General features: G+C 42.9%; 1 protein-coding gene across 3 annotated transcripts in view; it reads left to right on the forward strand.

The window, feature by feature from the left end:
* akap6 (A kinase (PRKA) anchor protein 6) overlaps positions 1-19192 on the forward strand; it is a 490689-nt gene that overhangs the window by 175424 nt on the left and 296073 nt on the right. For all 3 annotated transcript variants that reach the window (XM_047392958.1, XM_047392960.1, XM_047392959.1), the window contains one exon: positions 10584-10786. In XM_047392958.1, the coding sequence (XP_047248914.1) occupies positions 10584-10786 (203 nt within the window). The remainder of the gene's footprint in view (positions 1-10583; positions 10787-19192) is intronic.

Consider the following 19192-nt stretch of genomic DNA (forward strand, 5'->3'; position numbering starts at 1 on the left):
CACACTAACTGAAATATTTCAGGTCTTTTATTGTCTTAATACGGATGATTTTGGCATACAGCTCATGAAAACCAGAAATTCCTATCTCACAAAATTTGCATATTTCATCCGACCAATGAAAGAAAAGTGTTTTTAATACAAAAAACGTCAACCTTCAAATAATCACGTACAGTTATGCACTCAATACTTGGTCGGGAATCCTTTTGCAAAAATGACTGCTTCATTGCGGCGTGGCATGGAGGCAATCAGCCTGTGGCACTGCTGAGGTCTTATGGAGGCCCAGGATGCTTCGATAGTGGCCTTTAGCTCATCCAGAGTGTTGGGTCTTGAGTCTCTCAACGTTCTCTTCACAATATCCCACAGATTCTCTATGGGGTTCAGGTCAGGAGAGTTGGCAAGCCAATTGAGCACAGTGATACCATGGTCAGTAAACCATTTACCAGTGGTTTTGGCACTGTGAGCAGGTGCCAGGTCGTGCTGAAAAATGAAATCTTCATCTCCATAAAGCTTTTCAGCAGATGGAAGCATGAAGTGCTCCAAAATCTCCTGATAGCTAGCTGCATTGACCCTGCCCTTGATAAAACACAGTGGACCAACACCAGCAGCTGACACGGCACCCCAGACCATCACTGACTGTGGGTACTTGACACTGGACTTCTGGCATTTTGGCATTTCCTTCTCCCCAGTCTTCCTCCAGACTCTGGCACCTTGATTTCCGAATGACATGCAGAATTTGCTTTCATCCGAAAAAAGTACTTTAGACCACTGAGCATCAGCCAGTGCTGCTTCTTTGTAGCCCAGGTCAGGCGCTTCTGCCGCTGTTTCTGGTTCAAAAGTGGCTTGACCTGGGGAATGCGGCACCTGTAGCCCATTTCCTGCACACGCCTGTGCACGGTGGCTCTGGATGTTTCTACTCCAGACTCAGTCCACTGCTTCCGCAGGTCCCCCAAGGTCTGGAATCGGCCCTTCTCCACAATCTTCCTCAGGGTCCAGTCACCTCTTCTCGTTGTGCAACGTTTTCTGCCACACTTTTTCCTTCCCACAGACTTCCGACTGAGGTGCTTTGATACAGCACTCTGGGAACAGCCTATTCATTCAGAAATGTCTTTCTGTGTCTTACCCTCTTGCTTGAGTTGTTCAGGATGGGTTTTGCACCATCCAATACTTGTTACACTGCACAGGCAATGTACCCGACAATTACATCCACGCACTATGGTTATGTACACCTGTTCAGAGGTTCTGGTGCCTGATATGTGAAGACTTATCAAAGTGTGTAAGATGTAATATTTCACCTTCTCCCTCAATTTGCTTGTTGGGCAACTTAGATGATGTCACCATAGAGACAAATTCAGTTCACATGGTTTTCAGTGCCTCATGTATCCCTAAGAAAACTATCCTCATGAATTGGAAAAATAAAAACCCTCTTAATATAAACCAGTACAGAAACCTTCTGTACTTCTGGATTATATAAGTCTTGAGACAGCCTCTGCCTCCACATCAGATCAACCTCTCTGGGTTCTATTAATCGGCTCCATCACCTAGTGGGGGTCGGACACCTTTGGCTTGTCCTGTGGGGCATTGTGGCGGATGCGGGGAGGTGTTTGGGATTGGGATATTTGCGGTGTCCCTGGGCTGGGGTCGCTGGGGGTCTGGTGCCGGGGGCTGTGGCCCCAACCGGGTTAGGGCTTTTGTGGCTCTCGGGAGTGGCTGCATGCAATGTTTTTGGGGGGCCTGTGCCCACAGAGATATGTTACTAGCCTGGTGGCTGTGCTGCTCCTGGGGGGGTCTAGGGTGGGCGTGGGGGCTCTGGGTAACTGGGACATCTCGCCCCGGGGCTGGCATGGGGTCTGCTTGACTGCCAAGCTGGCCCTGGGGGTTTCGGTTTGTTTGTCTATGGGGGGTGAATGTGCCTATGTTGGCCCAGAGCCTGCATTTGGGTGGGCCTGCCATTTTGGGTCGGGCGTTTCTTGTTGGCCACCTTGGTGTTGGTTTGGGATGTGTTTTGTTGCCCTGCCGTGAGTTCAGGGGTGGTTGGACATGTTGGTCATGTGCCCTCCTTTGTGTGGCATATTCTGGTTGCGTTGGGCAGCTGGTCTGCTCTTTTTTTCTGTAGTGGTCTCTTGGTGTGCGCTTCTGGCTCACTCCTTTATGTAATGGGTCGGTGGCTTCTTCAGGCGGCGGACTGGGTGACGGGGCTGGGGATCGGGGTTTGAGGATTTGGGTGCTTCCGGGGAGGGGCTGGGGGTGTTGGTTCCGGTTTTCGGTTGTTTCTCAGAGCCTGGTCCCTGTCTGTAGCCTTTCTCCCGATGGATGTGCCTATGCCTCCGTCCTTTGTTGGAACTTGGCGAACAGGGGTGCCTGTTGGGTAAGCTGGGGAGCTGGGTCCCTTGGGGAGAACATTTTGCCCCCCCAGTCCTTTCCTCCCGATCCCCGGACACCTCCTGCCGCCCACTCCATCATACTACCACTCATGTAGGGCCTTGGGGTGCGGGTGCATCATTGGAGTGCCCCATGGCAGCCTGTGCCCCAATTTTAGACACTCATTTATAACATTTTCATGTAGGGCCTAGGTTGTGGGCGCGCTCAGTGGCTTCAAGAGGGAGGGTATTTTATTACCCTAACCTTTGCTTTCTCAACCCTACTCTAACGGTTAAGTTGCATATAGACATTGAGGGTTCTAGGTGGGTAAAGGAGGGGGGGAAAGGCAGACCCTCTTCCCCACCTGTTTTTCTTTTTAAATGCACTCTACAACAACACACATCAACACCACACCGCGGGGAGGTATGCTTGGGATCTTTTCTCACCCCCCGTTTGCTGTTTGCCATCTGTGGTCAGATGCCAGGAGAGGGAGCGGGCCTTCTGGTCGGGATCTGAGCTGCAGTTGGGGTTGTCTGGTGCTGGGGCTGGCTTTTTGGCTGTCCTGGGATCCCATGGACTTCATTGGCTCTCGGTCCTTGGCTTCGGTGCCTGGTCCATCGGTTGGGGGGGTGCCAGGCTCCGGTGAGGGGTCTTGGGCGGACAGTGTGCAGTGTTGATTGAGATGTGGCTTCGCTTTGGTGGAGGGGCTGACGTGCCTGCTTGGTGCGGCGAGGTGTGCCGTGTGGGAGGGTGGGTGGCCGGCATCCTGGGGCACCTCCAGGGTTTGGTGTGGGGTTGGCGGGGTGCCCGGTCCTTGGCGTGCTGTGGTGGCCTTCCTCCAATCCTTCCTTCTGTGGCTCTTGCCCCTGGCTGGGCGCCGGGCTACGGTTGTCGGGTGTATGGGTGCGGTGCAGCATGTCTTGTGCCTGCACTGGGGCAGCTGGTGAGATGTGTTTTGCCTGGAGCATTTGGCCTGCCCAGCCAAGGTTACCCAGCTGGTGCACGGTTCCCTCTCACAAACTGATGGGCTGGGGCTGCTGGCGCTGGCTGAATGGTTGGGCAAACTTGGCGGTGTGCTGCTCTGCTGGTTGTTATGTCTGGGGAGGGATCGAGGCGGTGGGCTAGAGGGTGGCATGGGGGGGTCTGTAGCGTGTGGGGTGGGGGAGTTGTGTCCCACCAGCATTTGGATAGGCTGAGCAGTGTTGGTCGAGCTGAGCTGGATAATGTTTCTACCTGGGCTATTGTTGCTGTGGCAGTGATGTGGTGTGTCTGTGTGGTTGGGGGGTGTGGTGGGGGACACCGGCCGGGGACCTCTTGCCGGGTGAATTTGTCCCATCTTGGTGTGGGGTCGGGTGTTCCGTTGTTGGCTTGGTTCTCCATGGTGTCTGCCCTGTTGCACCTGTGGGCGGGGGCTGGGGTAACATTGCGTGGGGCCCTTGCCTTGCCGTTGCGGAGTGTTGTGTGGTGGGACCGGGAGGTGGTGGTGGTGCTTGGAGCTGGGCTGTGTGTGGAGCTTGTGTTGTGTGGCTGTCGCTCCATCAGCTTTTTGGGGATGAAGCTTACATGTGGTGTGAGCCCATATGCTGTGGGGAGGGGATTCATGGCGTTCGGGTTCAGGGGCGTGTGTTCGATATCTGTGTCCTTGTTGGGGGTGGCACTTTGGGGAAATTTATGTGGGGGTTTTATTGGGTGTGGGGCGCTCTTGGGTTTCCTGGGGTGTTGGGACTGTTTCATCCTGTGGCGGCTCTGGTTGGCGGGCTAGTTTGGACCATGTAGACCCCTCTTTTGTACATGGCCCCCTCTCTGGATGGGGTATTGGCACCTGGACCTGACAGTATAGAGCATTTATGGGGAGTGTGAGTGAGTGTACAACGTCCAATGTTGTTTGTCTTTACGTTGGGTGTGTGGGTGTGAGTTTTTTTTATGTGTATGCATGAGGGTGGGAATTTGTGATTGTGTGTGCCTGTTTTTTGTGTCAGGTTGGGTCTTGGACTGCTTCCTGTCCTGGATCGGTTTAGGCCCCCCATCAAATATGGGGCCTTTTTCCTCCCTGCCACAATACCGGTGGTTGGTGTCTCTGCCCGCCGTTGTACTTGTGGTTCTCAGTATCCGGGGCTAGGTGCTTTGGTGTGTGCTGGCTCACTCCCGGTGGCTACTTGCCAGGGCCTGAACCCCTGGGCTCTGTCGGGCCTCTGCTTGGCGAGTGATATGTCTCGGGGTCTCGGGTCTCTGGGTCTTTTGCTGGATCTGCTTGGGCGTAGATGGCTGCCGGCAGGGCCTGTGGGCTCGTCGCTGCAGCTCCCTGGGGCTTCTGCACTGTGGCTGCTTGGTGGTTCCCCTGGGACTCTCCCCGTCTCTACTCTGAGGGGGTTGCAGTAGTCCCGGAGGTGGTTCTCCTGGGGTTCCTGTGCTTTGGGGGGCCTTTGCATGTCTGTGTGTTGGACCTCCTCCGTATCTGTCCTGGGTCCAGGGGGGCAGTCTGTGGCTCCACACACTCATTATTGCATATTTTTATGGAGAAACCTTGTATACACAAGCGCACTCACACTCAGACCCACAGGTGTTTAGATTCAGGTGTTAACAGATACACAAATGTTCTATATTTAGCCGCATTTACCACTAAATACATCTTGCATTGATAAATACCGTGTAGTTTTTGGTAAAAAAGCTGGTATTATGAATGTTTCTGCAGGTGTAGATGCAAGCAGGGTGTTATCTTGTATTCTCTTAATCCTTCTTTCTTTCTTCCATTCTTTTCTCCTTCTCTCCCCTTTTCCCTTTTGCCCCCCTTTCTCTCTTTCGTGCTTCTTATTTTTTTCCTTTTCATTTCTGACTCCGTGTCCATAACAATTGAAATAATCCGAATGCGGTTGCTAATAAAGTTTCTTTTTATAAATATCAAGCAGAGCTTTAAAGCATTACCTGTTCACTGATTTGTGTTTGTGGTAAGGAAAAAAATACAATGAAAATTATTTTGTGGGAAGATGTGTAAATTTGTTTTGCACTATATGTTTTGGATCAATTGGAGCACAACTGTAAATGTAAGATGTTTTTCATGTGTGACTCAGAATACAATTCGTGTTCTTGTACTTTAGTATCCAAAGAGGTGTAATTAGGGTTCCAAGCCCACGGGTGCGGGCGAAGGCCATGCAAGGCATGGCCGTTTGCCTGCTCCCAGCGGAGCAGGGAACCCTATTGTTTTTGCTTCGTTTTTTCATTATTATTATTATTATTAGGGTTCCAAGCCCGCAGGTGTGGGCCAGGCAAGGCATGGCCGTTCGCCTGCTCCCAGCGCAGCAGGAAACCCTATTGTTTTTTTTTTTGTTTTTTCATTATTATTATTATTATTATTAGGGTTCCAAGCCCATGAGTGCGGGCGAAGGCCATGCAAGGCATGGCCCCTATTGTTTTTGCTTCGTTTTTTCATTGTTATTATTATTATTATTATTATTATTATTATTATTATTGTTATTATTATTATTATTATTCTCAGCTAAACGTCGTTGGGCCAGAAAATGCTGGAAAGAAACTGACACAGCAACCTAGTAGGGAATCACAACCACTACTCAGATACTAAAATTCAGACCCCCTAAAAACTAGGTGGCGCTATTACGTATGACAACGCGTTTGGGCTTATAACTTCCAAACCGTAAGTCCCACACTCCAACGGTTTATATCACCTTGTTCCTTGGATGATTCTGCATCACTTTGTAATTGGCCATGCCCACTTTCGCCTGACTAGATTTTTTGCTACGTCGCGACAAAGGCAACATCTATTTTCCACAACTCCTCCTACATTTTTGCTCAATCAAGATACAACTTTGTAGATACCATTTACCGAGTTAGCCGGACACAATGGTATGAAATCTTTGTCAAATGTTCGAAAGTTGTTAAAGCTACATGCGGACAAACTTTATTCACAAACTAGCACAAAAGTAAATTGACTATATCTCAGCCCTATCTCATGATTTCCAAACAAGATTGGAGAACCTCATAGAAGAATGAGCTATTGTGTGTATACATTGAGTTTGATACACATTCAATTATAGGGAGCGCTATAGGCACCAGAAGTTTATATCTGCATAATGGATTGATGGATTGACACACAACTAGGTCCATATGCTCAAGACCTTGACCTCAGGACATACTTTTGATATGATTAAAAGTGGGCGTGGCTTATATGCTATCTCACATTTGACCTTTGAACTCAGTGAATTTGAAAGATTTTTGTCGGGGAAATTACAGATCAGCAGAATTGTGCTACCTAGGTACACAAAAAAGTTTTTTAAGCTTCACCACTAGATGGCGATGTTATAACGTAAAATCCGTTTCTGTGATTATCTCTGAAACTGTTGCTTGCAGAGACTAAATCTCAATTCCTGGATGTTCTTTGAGTCATTCTTAATCATGTGAGTTTTGAAAAAAAAATCATAGTTATGCTAATCAGCAACAATTTTGCGTAATTTGCGAAACCTATTTTCATTAACTCCTCCTTAGGGGCAAGGCCAATCAAAGCGAAACCTGGCCTGGTAAGACTGCAGATATAGCTGACAAAACGACATGGAAGGGATTTCAAAATTACTTTTTGGTTGGCGAATTATATGCAATCAAAAAGTTTTTTTGGCCCACCTCGAAAATAGATTACGATGTACAAATAATTTTCATACCAGTAGTGCATGAGGTCAAACTGTAGGTATGTACTCATTTTCAGAGGGATCTAAGCCTAGGGGGCACTATAAGCAAGAGAAGTTTATAAAGCCAAAATGGCTGAATGGATTTTTATAAATTTGGTACATTTCTTCAGGATACCACCTAGAGAATATGTCATCAATATGGTAATGATTGGGCAAAGTGAGCGTGCCTTATGGGCAAAAATATACCTCCGACCCTTCACTTATAAAGAAATTCCCCAAAAATCACTCGTGGTACCTAGAGAGCCCAAACCTTCAGGATATGTTCTGTGCATATTCCTGAAAAGTACCTATTCTAGCTGAAGCTCTATCTCAAAGTGCGTCACAACAGGGTACAATGTTTGATAAAGCTAGGAGTTGTATCTCAAGTTCTGTAGGGCCAAACGCCGTTGAATTTTGCACACTACTTAGGTAGACAATGCCTATAATCCACAATAAACATTATTCAGTTTGGACTGCCCACTAGTATATGATTAATTCATAAAGATATATACTAATCAATAATGGTGATTATAAATTCATTTTGATAAACCCATTAAAGTGTGCTGGCTGAAGGAAATCAGGCCTATTCTACATATGAATGAGGTTCTTGGTGTATATTTTGAGAGTTTTCTGACAAAGTATGGATTTTACGTGAATTTTCCAATTTTGGTCACTATTAATAATATCATTGAAATGATAGTTAACAATTTCTTTTAAAACGATCATTAAAATTAGAGACATAAACAATGTATATCATTCCACATATAGATATGGTTTTCTGAGGATATTTAGGGAATTGTATGAAATACCATATATTTTATATACATTTTTAAATTTGGCTAAGTACTATGGATATGACAGTTAATAATTTTTGGTTGAAAATGTAATTAATTTAGGCACTTTAATAAACATTTATATTGCTTATTCTATAGTTATGGAGATCTAAGAATATTTTGGGAATTTCTTGATGAAATATGGATTTTTAATGAATATTTAAATTCGGTTCATTATAGGTTGTTAATGTATAAACAAAGGCTTTTCATTTTGTTGTTCAAGGACTATTACATTTTGGGACGTTATAAACAATATATATTATTTTAGATATACACAGTTTTAAATGAGAATATATGGGGGGAAGTTTGTGGGAAGGAAAAAGTGTGGCAGAAAACGCTGCACAACGAGAAGAGGTGACCGGACCTGAGGAAGATTGTGGAGAAGGGCCGATTCCAGACCTTGGGGGACCTGCGGAAGCAGTGGACTGAGTCTGGAGTAGAAACATCCAGAGCCACCGTGCACAGGCGTGTTGCAGGAAACGGGCTACAGGTGCCGCATTCCCCAGGTCAAGCCACTTTTGAACCAGAAACAGCGGCAGAAGCGCCTGACCTGGGCTACAGAGAAGCAGCATCGGACTGTTGCTCAGTGGTCAAAGTACTTTTTTCGGATGAAAGCAAATTCTGCATGTCATTCGGAAATCAAGGTGCCAGAGTCTGGAGGAGACTGGGGAGAAGGAAATGCCAAAATGCCAGAAGTCCAGTGTCAAGTACCACAGTCAGTGATGGTCTGGGGTGCCATTTCATCTGCTGGTGTTGGTCCACTGTGTTTTATCAAGGGCAGGGTCAATGCAGCTAGCTATAATTGTTATGACAAACTATGTATTTTTAAGGAATTTCTGTACTGTCAAAGTACTGTCAAAGGGAATCATGACCTCAGTCCATGTGTCAACATGCCCCCTGTTGCAACAGGCTGTGTTTAGTAAAGTGGATTGCCTGTCTGTCTCCCAACTTTCAGATTCAGAGTTCAATCCCAGATGTATCCCCCCATGTTATTGGTGTATATTTTCTCACACAAATATCAGACTGCCTTTTAATCAAACAAATTTTTTTATGAAACCCATTACATCTAGGGACATTATAAACAATGCATATTATTGCAGATATAGACAGAGTTAACTGAGAATATTTTGGCAATTTTTATTGAAGCAGCCTTGGTAAATTTTTGATGAAATATGGATTCTGCAGAAAGCTCGCTGAAACAGCGCCCCCAAAATTAGGCTAGTGGCCAAAAGGTGTATTGCATTTGTAGTGTTCAGAACCACTATCTCCGGTCGGTATTTTGGTTCGGGGTTCAATAACAGTAGTAACCTCTCTGTTTTATTTGTGTTTTTTTCTGACACAAGTATCAGAACCCTTCTTCCTCCATAGCTGCTAATATCCCTTAAGGGCCTTTCAGACAGGACACAGTTTGCGCTGTGCTTGCCGGTGAGTTTAGTGCATTTGCGGAGCGTGCCGCTAAACCTGTGAAGTCTGAGTGCTTCTGCAACCAAGATCTGACCTGACCCTTTAGAAAATGTGGTCATGCGGGGCAGGGGGTGGAGTTGCTGGGAGGGGCTTGGAACCCGATCATAACTGCTTGCAGTTCTAGTTGTATGTATTTGTGAAAGACAGACAACATTCTACAGCTACCAAACTCCACAGTTACAATGCACAAGTTTCACACCATTTGTTTTGGATCAATTGGAGCAAAACTGTGAAAGAGGTTTTTGATGTGCGACTTATAGAACAGAATTTGTGTACATGCATTTTGGAATCTTAAAGGTGACCTTTTTTTCCTCCTTTTAAACATTTGGGATAGGTCTATTTGCTATACAAAACATGTTAATTACATTTTAGCAACAAAATCATTCTCAGATAATAAGATTGACCTCCTCAGTTACCCCTTTTTTGAACTCCTTTTAGAGTGAGCTATTTCAGGGCTCTGTCACTTTTATGCAAATTAGCAATATCTGACCATGCCCCCAACCACCACTTCATACACGTGAAAACGAAGCCGAAACTTATAAGATACAACAATAAATTCTTACATTTCCGTCCTCAGCATATTTGCCACATACAACAGGGACTACATTTTTCATTTAAATTTTTTCAGTCTAAGTCTTTCTGCAAATCGTGATGTGTACTGATGTGAGTTCTCAAAGTAGTCCGTGGTGAAGTGATTAGCGCAAACCAGTACTGTCATCGGCAATATGACTGGAACATTCCCCTCAAAAATAAGATGAAGCCACTAATCTTTGTTATCCGACAGCAAGAGAATGTGCATGGACACGTGGGTTTTTGCAGCCAACAACAGAACATTTGCCTTTGAGGATAGCTATTGTAACACGTGTGTAAGGTCAAACCACACAACAGTTTTTTTTTTGCCTTTGGACTGTCTCTAGAAGTATTTAAGACCCAAATGGGTCTTTATCTCACGATCAAAAAGTGAATTGTGCATAATAGGTCCCCTTTAAGAGGTGTAGCTGTTGTTTTGTAATTGTGAAAGACATAAAAAAAACTACAATTACAAAACTCCTATAGCATTTCTCACTCTGACTTCAAATTCACAGTTACAATACACAAATAATTTTGCCCCAGATTTACCTTCATAATTAAGATGAAACAATTTTGTTGCTAATAGTTATATAACTTGTTTTTTCTTGATGAATATAATCCTCTTTGTCATTCTCGTGTGGTTTGTTATCTTTCCTCCTTACTTTTGTCTGGTTTATACCTCCAGCTCTGAAGGATATTCTCCATATGGTTAGGAGCCAGTGGGATCAGCTCCAGAGGCAGATCCAGCGCCAACATGGTTGGATGCTCTGTGTCCTTCATCACATCCAGGCCTGCCTCCTCCACACCAGCCATTCACATGAGCTCTTTACAGCCATGTTGAACTTGTCAGCAAATAGGCAGCTCCCATGCCTTGCAGAAGACCTCGAGGTAAGCTACTAGTGTGCTCCATCTGCTATTTGGGGATTAATATTGTTACTCTACTCATGTGCTTTTTTGTTTTTTTAGTTTTTTTTATAACCTTCTGTTTCCTCTCTGGTCTTCCCTGCATCCCTCTTTATCCGCTTGCAGATGCAGCTCATAGTTACACACCAACTCATCTATGGTACATTTCTATGTATGACTTTATTTAGGTGCCGGTTAACATTCTGGCTTGTGTATTATTTTATGCTTTCAGTTAGACTGAGCAGGATTTTGGTATAGTTATGGCCCTCTACAATTCATGAGAACTGTGTGTTGGAGCCTTTGATAATGTAGTAACAATGCTGTGTGATTTCTCAGTTTTTAAAATGCGTTGCAAAAAATCTAAGTTTTGTTTCCATTTTTTTCTTCTGTTAATATTTTCCTTTTCTACTAATACACATTAGGGTTCCAAACCCGTGGGAGCGAGCGAAGGCCATGCATGTCATGGACGTTTGCCTGCTCCCAGTAAAGCATGGAACCATATTGTATTTTAACAGTTTTTAAATTATTTTTAGGGTTCCAAGCCAGTGGGAGTGAGCAAAGGCCATGGAAGGCGTGGTCGTTCGCCTGCTCCCAGTGGAGCAGGGAACACTATTGTATTTGCTCTGTTTTTTCCGCTCTGTTTTTTCCACTATGAATTTTATGTGAATTTTTCAACTTTGGTCATTATAAATATTAACATTGAATTGATAATTAAGAATTCTTTTTAAAACAATCATTAAATTAGGGACATGGTATGGTTATCTGAGAATATTTAGGGAATGTTATGAATTACTATGTATTTTCTATGAATTTTTGAATTTGGCTAAGTACTATGGAAATGAAGGTTAACAATTTTTGGTTGAAAGACAATTAATTCAGGCACTTGAATAAACATTACATTTTATGATGAAATTTGGATTTTTTACTGAATAGTTTAATTCGGGTCATGATGGGCTTGTATTGTATGAGCGACTTTTTACATCTATGGACATTATTAAAAAAATGCACATTATTGCAGATACAGACTTAGTTAATTGAGAATATTTTGGTCATTGTATAACTATGTATTTGTAAGGAATTTTTCAAATTGGCTAAGTACTGTAGAAATGATGGTTGACCATTTTTGTGGATAAAGCACTGAATCCAGGCACTCGAATAAACACTTATATTGTTCCTTCTACAGTCATGGCCATCTGAGACTATTTTAGGAATTGTATGATGAAATATATATTTTAATGAATATTTAAATTCAGGTCATTATGGGTATGTAATGCATAAATAACGATTTATAAATTTTTTTGGTTGAAAACCCATCACATCTAGGGACATTATAAACAATGCACATCACTGCAGACATAAATAGGGTTAATTGAAAACATTTTGGTCATCTTATGGCAAACTATGTATTTTTAAGGAATTTTTCAAATTAGCCACGTGCTGAAGAAATTATGGGTAACTGTTTTCTTGTAGACAAAGCTTTATATCCAGGGATTGAATAAAGGGTCATTGTTCCTTATACAGTCACGGTCACCTGTGAATATCTTGGGAATTTTATGATGAAATATGGATTCTTAATGAATTTGTAATTACGGGCCATTATAGGCTTGTGTTGTATAAACAATGCTTTATAATTTTTTGTTGAAAAATTATTACATCTAGGGACATTCTAAATAATGCATATTATTGCAGATATAGACTTAGCTAATTGAGAATGTTTTGAAAATTATGAGGCATAGTGATTTAAATAAATTCACATAAAATGCACTGTTCACTCTCAAAATGGGAATTAACATTTTTCTGCAAAAATAACCTTTCCAATCATGTGATGTGTGAACTTTGTTTACTGCAGCCAAGTTGATTAGTCAAATTATTCCAATCTGCTTTCCTCTGGGTATTAAGCTTCGTACCAAATGCAGAATGTAAAGGTAGGCAGATGTTATAGCTGATAACCTTTAGAGCACATTATTATATACACTGCTCAAAAAATTAAAGAAGCACTTTGAAAATACAACAGATGACCAATGGAAAAAAAATCATGCTGGATATCTATATTTATACGGAATGGGTCATGTGTTGGGAATGTCATTGTTTTCGTAATAGATCTGACCCACATACAGAAGAACACTCTGAGGAACAACTGAATCCGTGAAAGGTGTTTTATTTACAATAAGTCTGGAACATGAACAGGTGAATCGCCAACTGTATGAAAAGGGGGGGAAAGAGAACTGGTGAAACAGGGAACTTATAATATTGCAAAATAACAAAAGGTAACTACTGTAATCAGAAGAGTGGCTTACTAAATGAATGCAGTCAGGTCGCCAGGGGTAGAGGGAGTCGGAACCCAGGTGTGTGAAGCGGAAAAAATCCAGATGGTTTACTTGAGCTGCAGAGGGAGTTCTGGTGAGTTTAGGAGTTAGTTCAATGTTCAGGTACTTGCGTTGGACGGTGGACTGGGTACGAAGGTTTCTTAGACATAGACTTAAGTGGCACGTCTCGTGCCGATAACCATACTTTCTGACCAGGCTGATACTCGGGTGCAGGTCGGCGTTTTCGGTTAGCAAAACGCTTGTTCTGGTCAGCAGTTTGGTGAAGGGTTGAACGGTTGAGTTCCAGATGGTTCGGCAGCGGTGAACATGTTGATGAACTGATGAAACTGTTATCTCCTTCTCGTCAGCAGAAAACAGAGGTGGCTGATACCCAATAGATGCTTCGAAAGGTGAGCGTCCAGTAGCTGATGATATGTGTGAATTGAGAGCATACTCAACCCAAGGCAGGTATGAGCACCAATCTGTAGGGTTTGTGGATGTGAGGCAACGTAAGGTGGATTCCAGTTGTTGGTTCAATCTCGCCGTTTGACCGTTGGACTGAGGATGATAACCAGAAGTCAGTGAAACTCTTGCTCCTAAAGCTAAACAAAACTGTTTCCAAACCTGAGAGATGAACTATGGGTCACGGTCAGACAGAATGTCCTGGGGAATCACTTGGAGACGAAAAACGTGCTTAGTGAGGAGTTTTGCTGTTTGTAGTGCTGACGGAAGTTTTCTGAGGGGAATGAAATGGCATGATATAGAAAAACGATCAACGATCGTGAGAACGGTATTCATACCTGATGAGAGAGGCAGTCCAGTAACGAAGTCAAAAGCTATGTGGGACCATGGTCGATTAGGGATGCTGAGGGGTTGGAGAAGACCTGCAGGTGGCTGGTTACTAGACTTGTTTCTGGCACAGATGGCGCAGGCCTGAACAAAATCTTTAACATCTTTATGTATGGATGGCCACCAAAACCTTCTCTGAACCAAAGCAGTTGTTCTACTCACACCAGGATGAGCCGAAAACTTAGGGTCAGGGTTAGTTTGGTGGTCCTGTGCCAGGGTCAGGTTTCTGCTGTTGAGCCCTGTTAATAATGTTCTCAATCTCCCTCCTGAGTGCCCTTACTGTCCAATTGGACGGCAGAATGGGAGCTGGTTCCTTTACCGAATTGTCCACAACAAACTGTCTGGAGAGGGAATCAGGCTTAGTGTTCTTGGGTCCTGGTCTGAAAGATATACACAAGTCAAAACGAGAGAAAAATAAAGACCACCGAGACTGTCGTGGATTGAGTCTTTTTGCTGATTGGAGGTAGCCCAAGTGTTTATGATCAGTCCAGACTTGAACGGGATGCTTGGCCCCCTCAAGCCAGTGGCGACATTCCTCAGGGCCAGCTTTATGGCCAGTGATTCTCTGTCGCCCAGATCATAGTTTCTCTCGGTGTTGCTTAACCTGCGAGAAAAAAAAGCACAAGGATGAAGTCTCCCATCCTCAGAGTTCTGAGACAAAACGGCCCCTACACCGGTGTCTGAAGCATCGACTTCCAAAATGAACTGTTTAGAAGAGTCGAGGTGAACTAAGATGGGGGCTTGTGAGAACTTCAGCTTCAGGTGACCAGGAAAATAAGACTTCGGAAGATGTTAATGCAGCAAGGGGTGCAGCTGTCAGACTGTAGTCCTTGATGAATTGTCTGTAGAAATTAGCAAATCCAAGAAAACGCTGTAGTGCTTTTCGTGAGTCTGGCACAGGCCATTCCAGAACAGCACTTATCTTCTCTGGATCAGAACGCACCTGTCCACCCTCAAGGATGTAGCCCAAAATCTATAACCTCATCCTCTCTGTTAACCTGCTCGGGGAAACTCGGGAAGAATGCTGACTGTAGACAAGATGAGTGACAACTAGTGGACCAGGACTCGATGCGACACTCAGACCAGTCTAAGTGAGGGTTATGTTTTTGTAACCAAGGGAAGCCAAGAACTATGGAACCCTGAGACACTGAAAACACAAAGAAAGATATCTCTTCCCTATGGTTACCTAACAGTAGCAGTTCAAGTGGTTTTGTTCGCTGAGTTATCTGCTGCAATTTCTTTCCGTCTAGGGCTAGGACGGAACGAGGTGAAGTAAGTGGTTCCACCTCAATGCCAGCTCTGATGACTAACTCAGAATCTATTAAGTTTTGTTCACAGCCTGAATCCAACATGGCAGACAGAGTCAAAGTATGTTGATTGAATATGATAGTAGCTGGTAAGCTGAATCTGGGGGCTTTGCAATTCTGTGAATGGTCCCCCTTCATAGTTGGTGGACCCTGCCTTTTGGCTGCCCGGGGCAAATAGGACAAGATGCTACAAAGTGATCAGGTGAAACTCTCTTCAAAAGTTAAGCGTGTGCGCCCCACCAGCATGGGCTCAGGTTCAGATACTGATTGTTGAGACGGAGTCTTAGCAGTGTGTGGAGAGCTAGTCGCTTATTGTGGTTTATAATTAAACCTCTCTGCTCTGGACTTCCTTCTTTCCCTTATTCTATTGCCAATTCTTATAGCTAGGGAAATAGCTTCGTCTAGTGTAGGAGGATCATGAATCAGGACTAACTCATCCTTTAAGGAGTCGTCTAAAGCATGGAAAAAGGTTGACTTCAAAGTGTCATTATTCCAACCAGAAGCAGCGGCCAAAGTACGTAACTCGATGGAAAACTCAGTAAGGGGTCTATTATGCTGCCTTAAAGCCCTCAACTGTCAACCAGTACTAATCTTGTCAATAACGGGAGAATGTCTGCTTAAACTCTTTAACAAACTCTTCAAAAGAACAACCAAAATCTCTGCAATCAGAGAAACGGGCCTCTGCCCACTGTAAGGCCTTGCCTGTCAATAAACCAATAACATACAACATTTTCACATCATCATGGGGAAAGGAATGTGGAGAACGGATGAAAACTAATGCACTTTGGAGCAAAAATCCCCTACAATTACCAACCTCTCCAGAAAACGTTTCTGAGTTAGGTGAGGTGACGTCAAGGACATGAGGAAGCTGTTGAGAGGGCGGTGGTGCTGCAGCGCCATCTACATGTGCGGTGGACTGAGTATTCAAGGTTTGCTGAAGCATGGAGGTAATCTGTTCTAACTGATTTGATTTCTTTGGCGCTGTTTTTCTGAAAGGGAACGAAGAGAGGAGTCATGAAAATGGATCTGGTTAGCGTGTTCAGATATGGTTCTTTGGAATGCTTCTGCTGGGTCTTTTTGGCCTTCACTGTGTCACTGTGAAATTTAAACTGAAGACTAGTCCAGTTTGTTCAAATGACATTGCAGCAACTCAGTAGCTGTCAGAGGTGCAACCTTGTGGAGTTGGATGGACCTAAACTTTATGTCTCAGAGATGTTCTATTAGATTTAGATCAGGGAAGCACTGAAGCCAGTCAATGGTATCAATTCCTTCATCCTCCATGAACTGCCTGCATACTATTGTCCCATGAGGCAGGGCATTATCATGCACCATTAGGAACCCAGGACCAATTGTAACAGCGAAGGGTGTAACAATGGGTCTAAAGCAGTGGTTCCGAACCTTTTTTCCTCAACGAACCCCTTTCTTGCTTCCAAGTGGCTTTATAGGAAAACTAGTCCTGCTGTTCACAAACAACCGTATCACTCCCATATTTTTCATTACAAAGCCAACCCTCTCATCAGTTAAATTCAAGTACTACAAGGTCTTATCATTGCTATATTTGGAAATACTAAAGCTCTGTTTTCCACCTACTTCCCTTTATGACTGTTTACAGGAAATCAAAGCCTGGTTTTCATTTAACTTTCTCAAACTCAACAGTGATGAAACAGAAATTCTCTTCATTGGGACCAAATCCATCCTCCCAAACCCTCCAGTTTCACCCTCACTATGGACAACTCATCTCCACCCACTCGTGTTCAGAGTGTGGGTGTCATCTTTGATGCCACTCTAGCTTTCCATAACTACATTAACATCATCACCCTGTCCGCCTTCCACCTTTGCAATACTAGCCGCCCCTGCCTGTTCCTCACCTCAATCCTGGCCTACACTCTTGTCACATCTCGCCCGGACTACTGTAATTGTCTCCTCTTTGGTCTCCCCCACAAATCCACTCTTAAACTCCATAAACTGATCCAGAACGCTTCTGCCCTTGTCATCACCTGAACATCCCCCACCAGTCACAATTCACCGGTACCTTAACAGCTCTACCGGCTCTCAATAAAATACCACCTGGAGTTCAAAATCTTGCTATATAAATTTAAATCCATCTATCACCTGGTGCCTTAATGTCTTTTTGATGTCCTCCACATTAACACTCTCTCTCGGTTAGCCTCCTCTCTTGTTCTTGCCCCTGCCTCTGGGATAACCTCCCTCCTGACATCCACTGACACTATCTCTCTTTTTTTATCCCGGCTGAAAACTCATCAGTTTAAACAGAATTAACATGTAAAGCCCTGAGGGGTTTTTAGAACAATTTCCACCTGAAATAACTCAATTTCCATTCAAATAACTCACTGAAATAAATCAGGTATAGCTCCACATTTATAAAGTCTAATTACAAACTTTTGTTACCTGTAGAAAGGTAAGACATAAATGAATATTTTTCCAGTGGAACAACTATTGCAACTATTACTATGTCTGAATTATTTCTGATTAAACAAAAATTTCATTTGTAGGATCTCGCCAAACTCTTTTTCTAAATGAGCATTGAAAAACACCACGAAAATCCCTTTTAAATCCTAGAAAAAACACCATATTGTATTTTTCAACATCTTAACTATAACTGCAGCAAATTTGGACTAAATCAGTTAAAACACATTTGTTTTTCACCTCATGAAAGGGAATCTGGTCAAGCAATGATTTCCATTGTATGAGTCCTTCTGTATATGACATAGCCTTTGGTCATGACATTAACCCTGTGTATCATCAAAATGTGCAATTGTGCGCAGCATAAAATTGATATAATGAATAGAAATCAAACTTAATTGTGTCATTTTGTCTCCACCTGTAGGAATTTTACTGCACTGAAGAATAATACATGAAAAGCTATGTGAACCAATGTGCAAAAAATATTCTATGAGAAACTATGTATACAAATAAAAAAAAATTATCAATAAAAAACTGTCCCCTGATGAATACAATGAAAACTTCATAAGGTCAGGATTGTGATGATGACACTGCCATCTCGCTATCTGAAAAGTTGAAAGTATAAGGGTTCAAAAACTCTAATTCCAATACAAAATGATCTGCCATGAATTTACATTTGGAATTGGTTAAATTGAACAGAGGCAAATATTCCAATTTTGAGGCCAATAATAAGGAAGAGTTGTATTACTATATTAACTACTGTTTATGACTTTTAGTCAGATTTTATGTCCAAATACTTGGTCTTGAAAAAAGGACTGTTAATAACATAATATTTAATAGCTTAATTTAATTTACTAACTAGAAAAAAAAAATCTCAGAGAGAGCCATGCATCTTAAAGATGGTGAGCTAATTTCAGCAGTTTTTCAATTTTCAAGCAATCATCTGCAGGTCATTAAACTGAAACAATTTGAACAATACTTCTATCAAGTACCTTTTTTTTTTATAAAACGATAAACAAGTCACATTAATCGCATCTCGATTTTGCTTGCACAGGGTCTGTCCTCCTTGTAGAATAGGGAGAGAGAGAAAATGAAAACGGGAAAGAAAGGTTGCACTAAAAGTAGTAAAGAGAATGAGGAGAGAACAGAAGACCGTAAGAGACTAAGCCCGGCAGTTAGGTATTTTTAATATAAAGTTAAACTGACATAATATTTTTTTCCATCTTATACAATTAAGCCCAAAAGTATTCATAGCTCTGGCAGATTTTGGTTTTAAATCATTTTCATAAGATGTTTGTTTCTAATAGGAAATGAGACAAGGATCTATCAAAACTATGGAAAAATTATGTAAAAGGAGTAGCAAGTTAGAAAACAAATATCTTTTCATTACATTTTATAGAAAACAGCGTGTCAAAAATGGTTTATAACCTAATTTCAATAAGGGGAAAGAACTTTATCTTATAACTTCCAGTAGACATTTCCTTTTTTTACGAACAGTCTCTCTA

The sequence above is a fragment of the Girardinichthys multiradiatus genome, chromosome 19, assembly GCF_021462225.1.
Source record: "Girardinichthys multiradiatus isolate DD_20200921_A chromosome 19, DD_fGirMul_XY1, whole genome shotgun sequence".
Taxonomy (NCBI): domain Eukaryota; kingdom Metazoa; phylum Chordata; class Actinopteri; order Cyprinodontiformes; family Goodeidae; genus Girardinichthys; species Girardinichthys multiradiatus.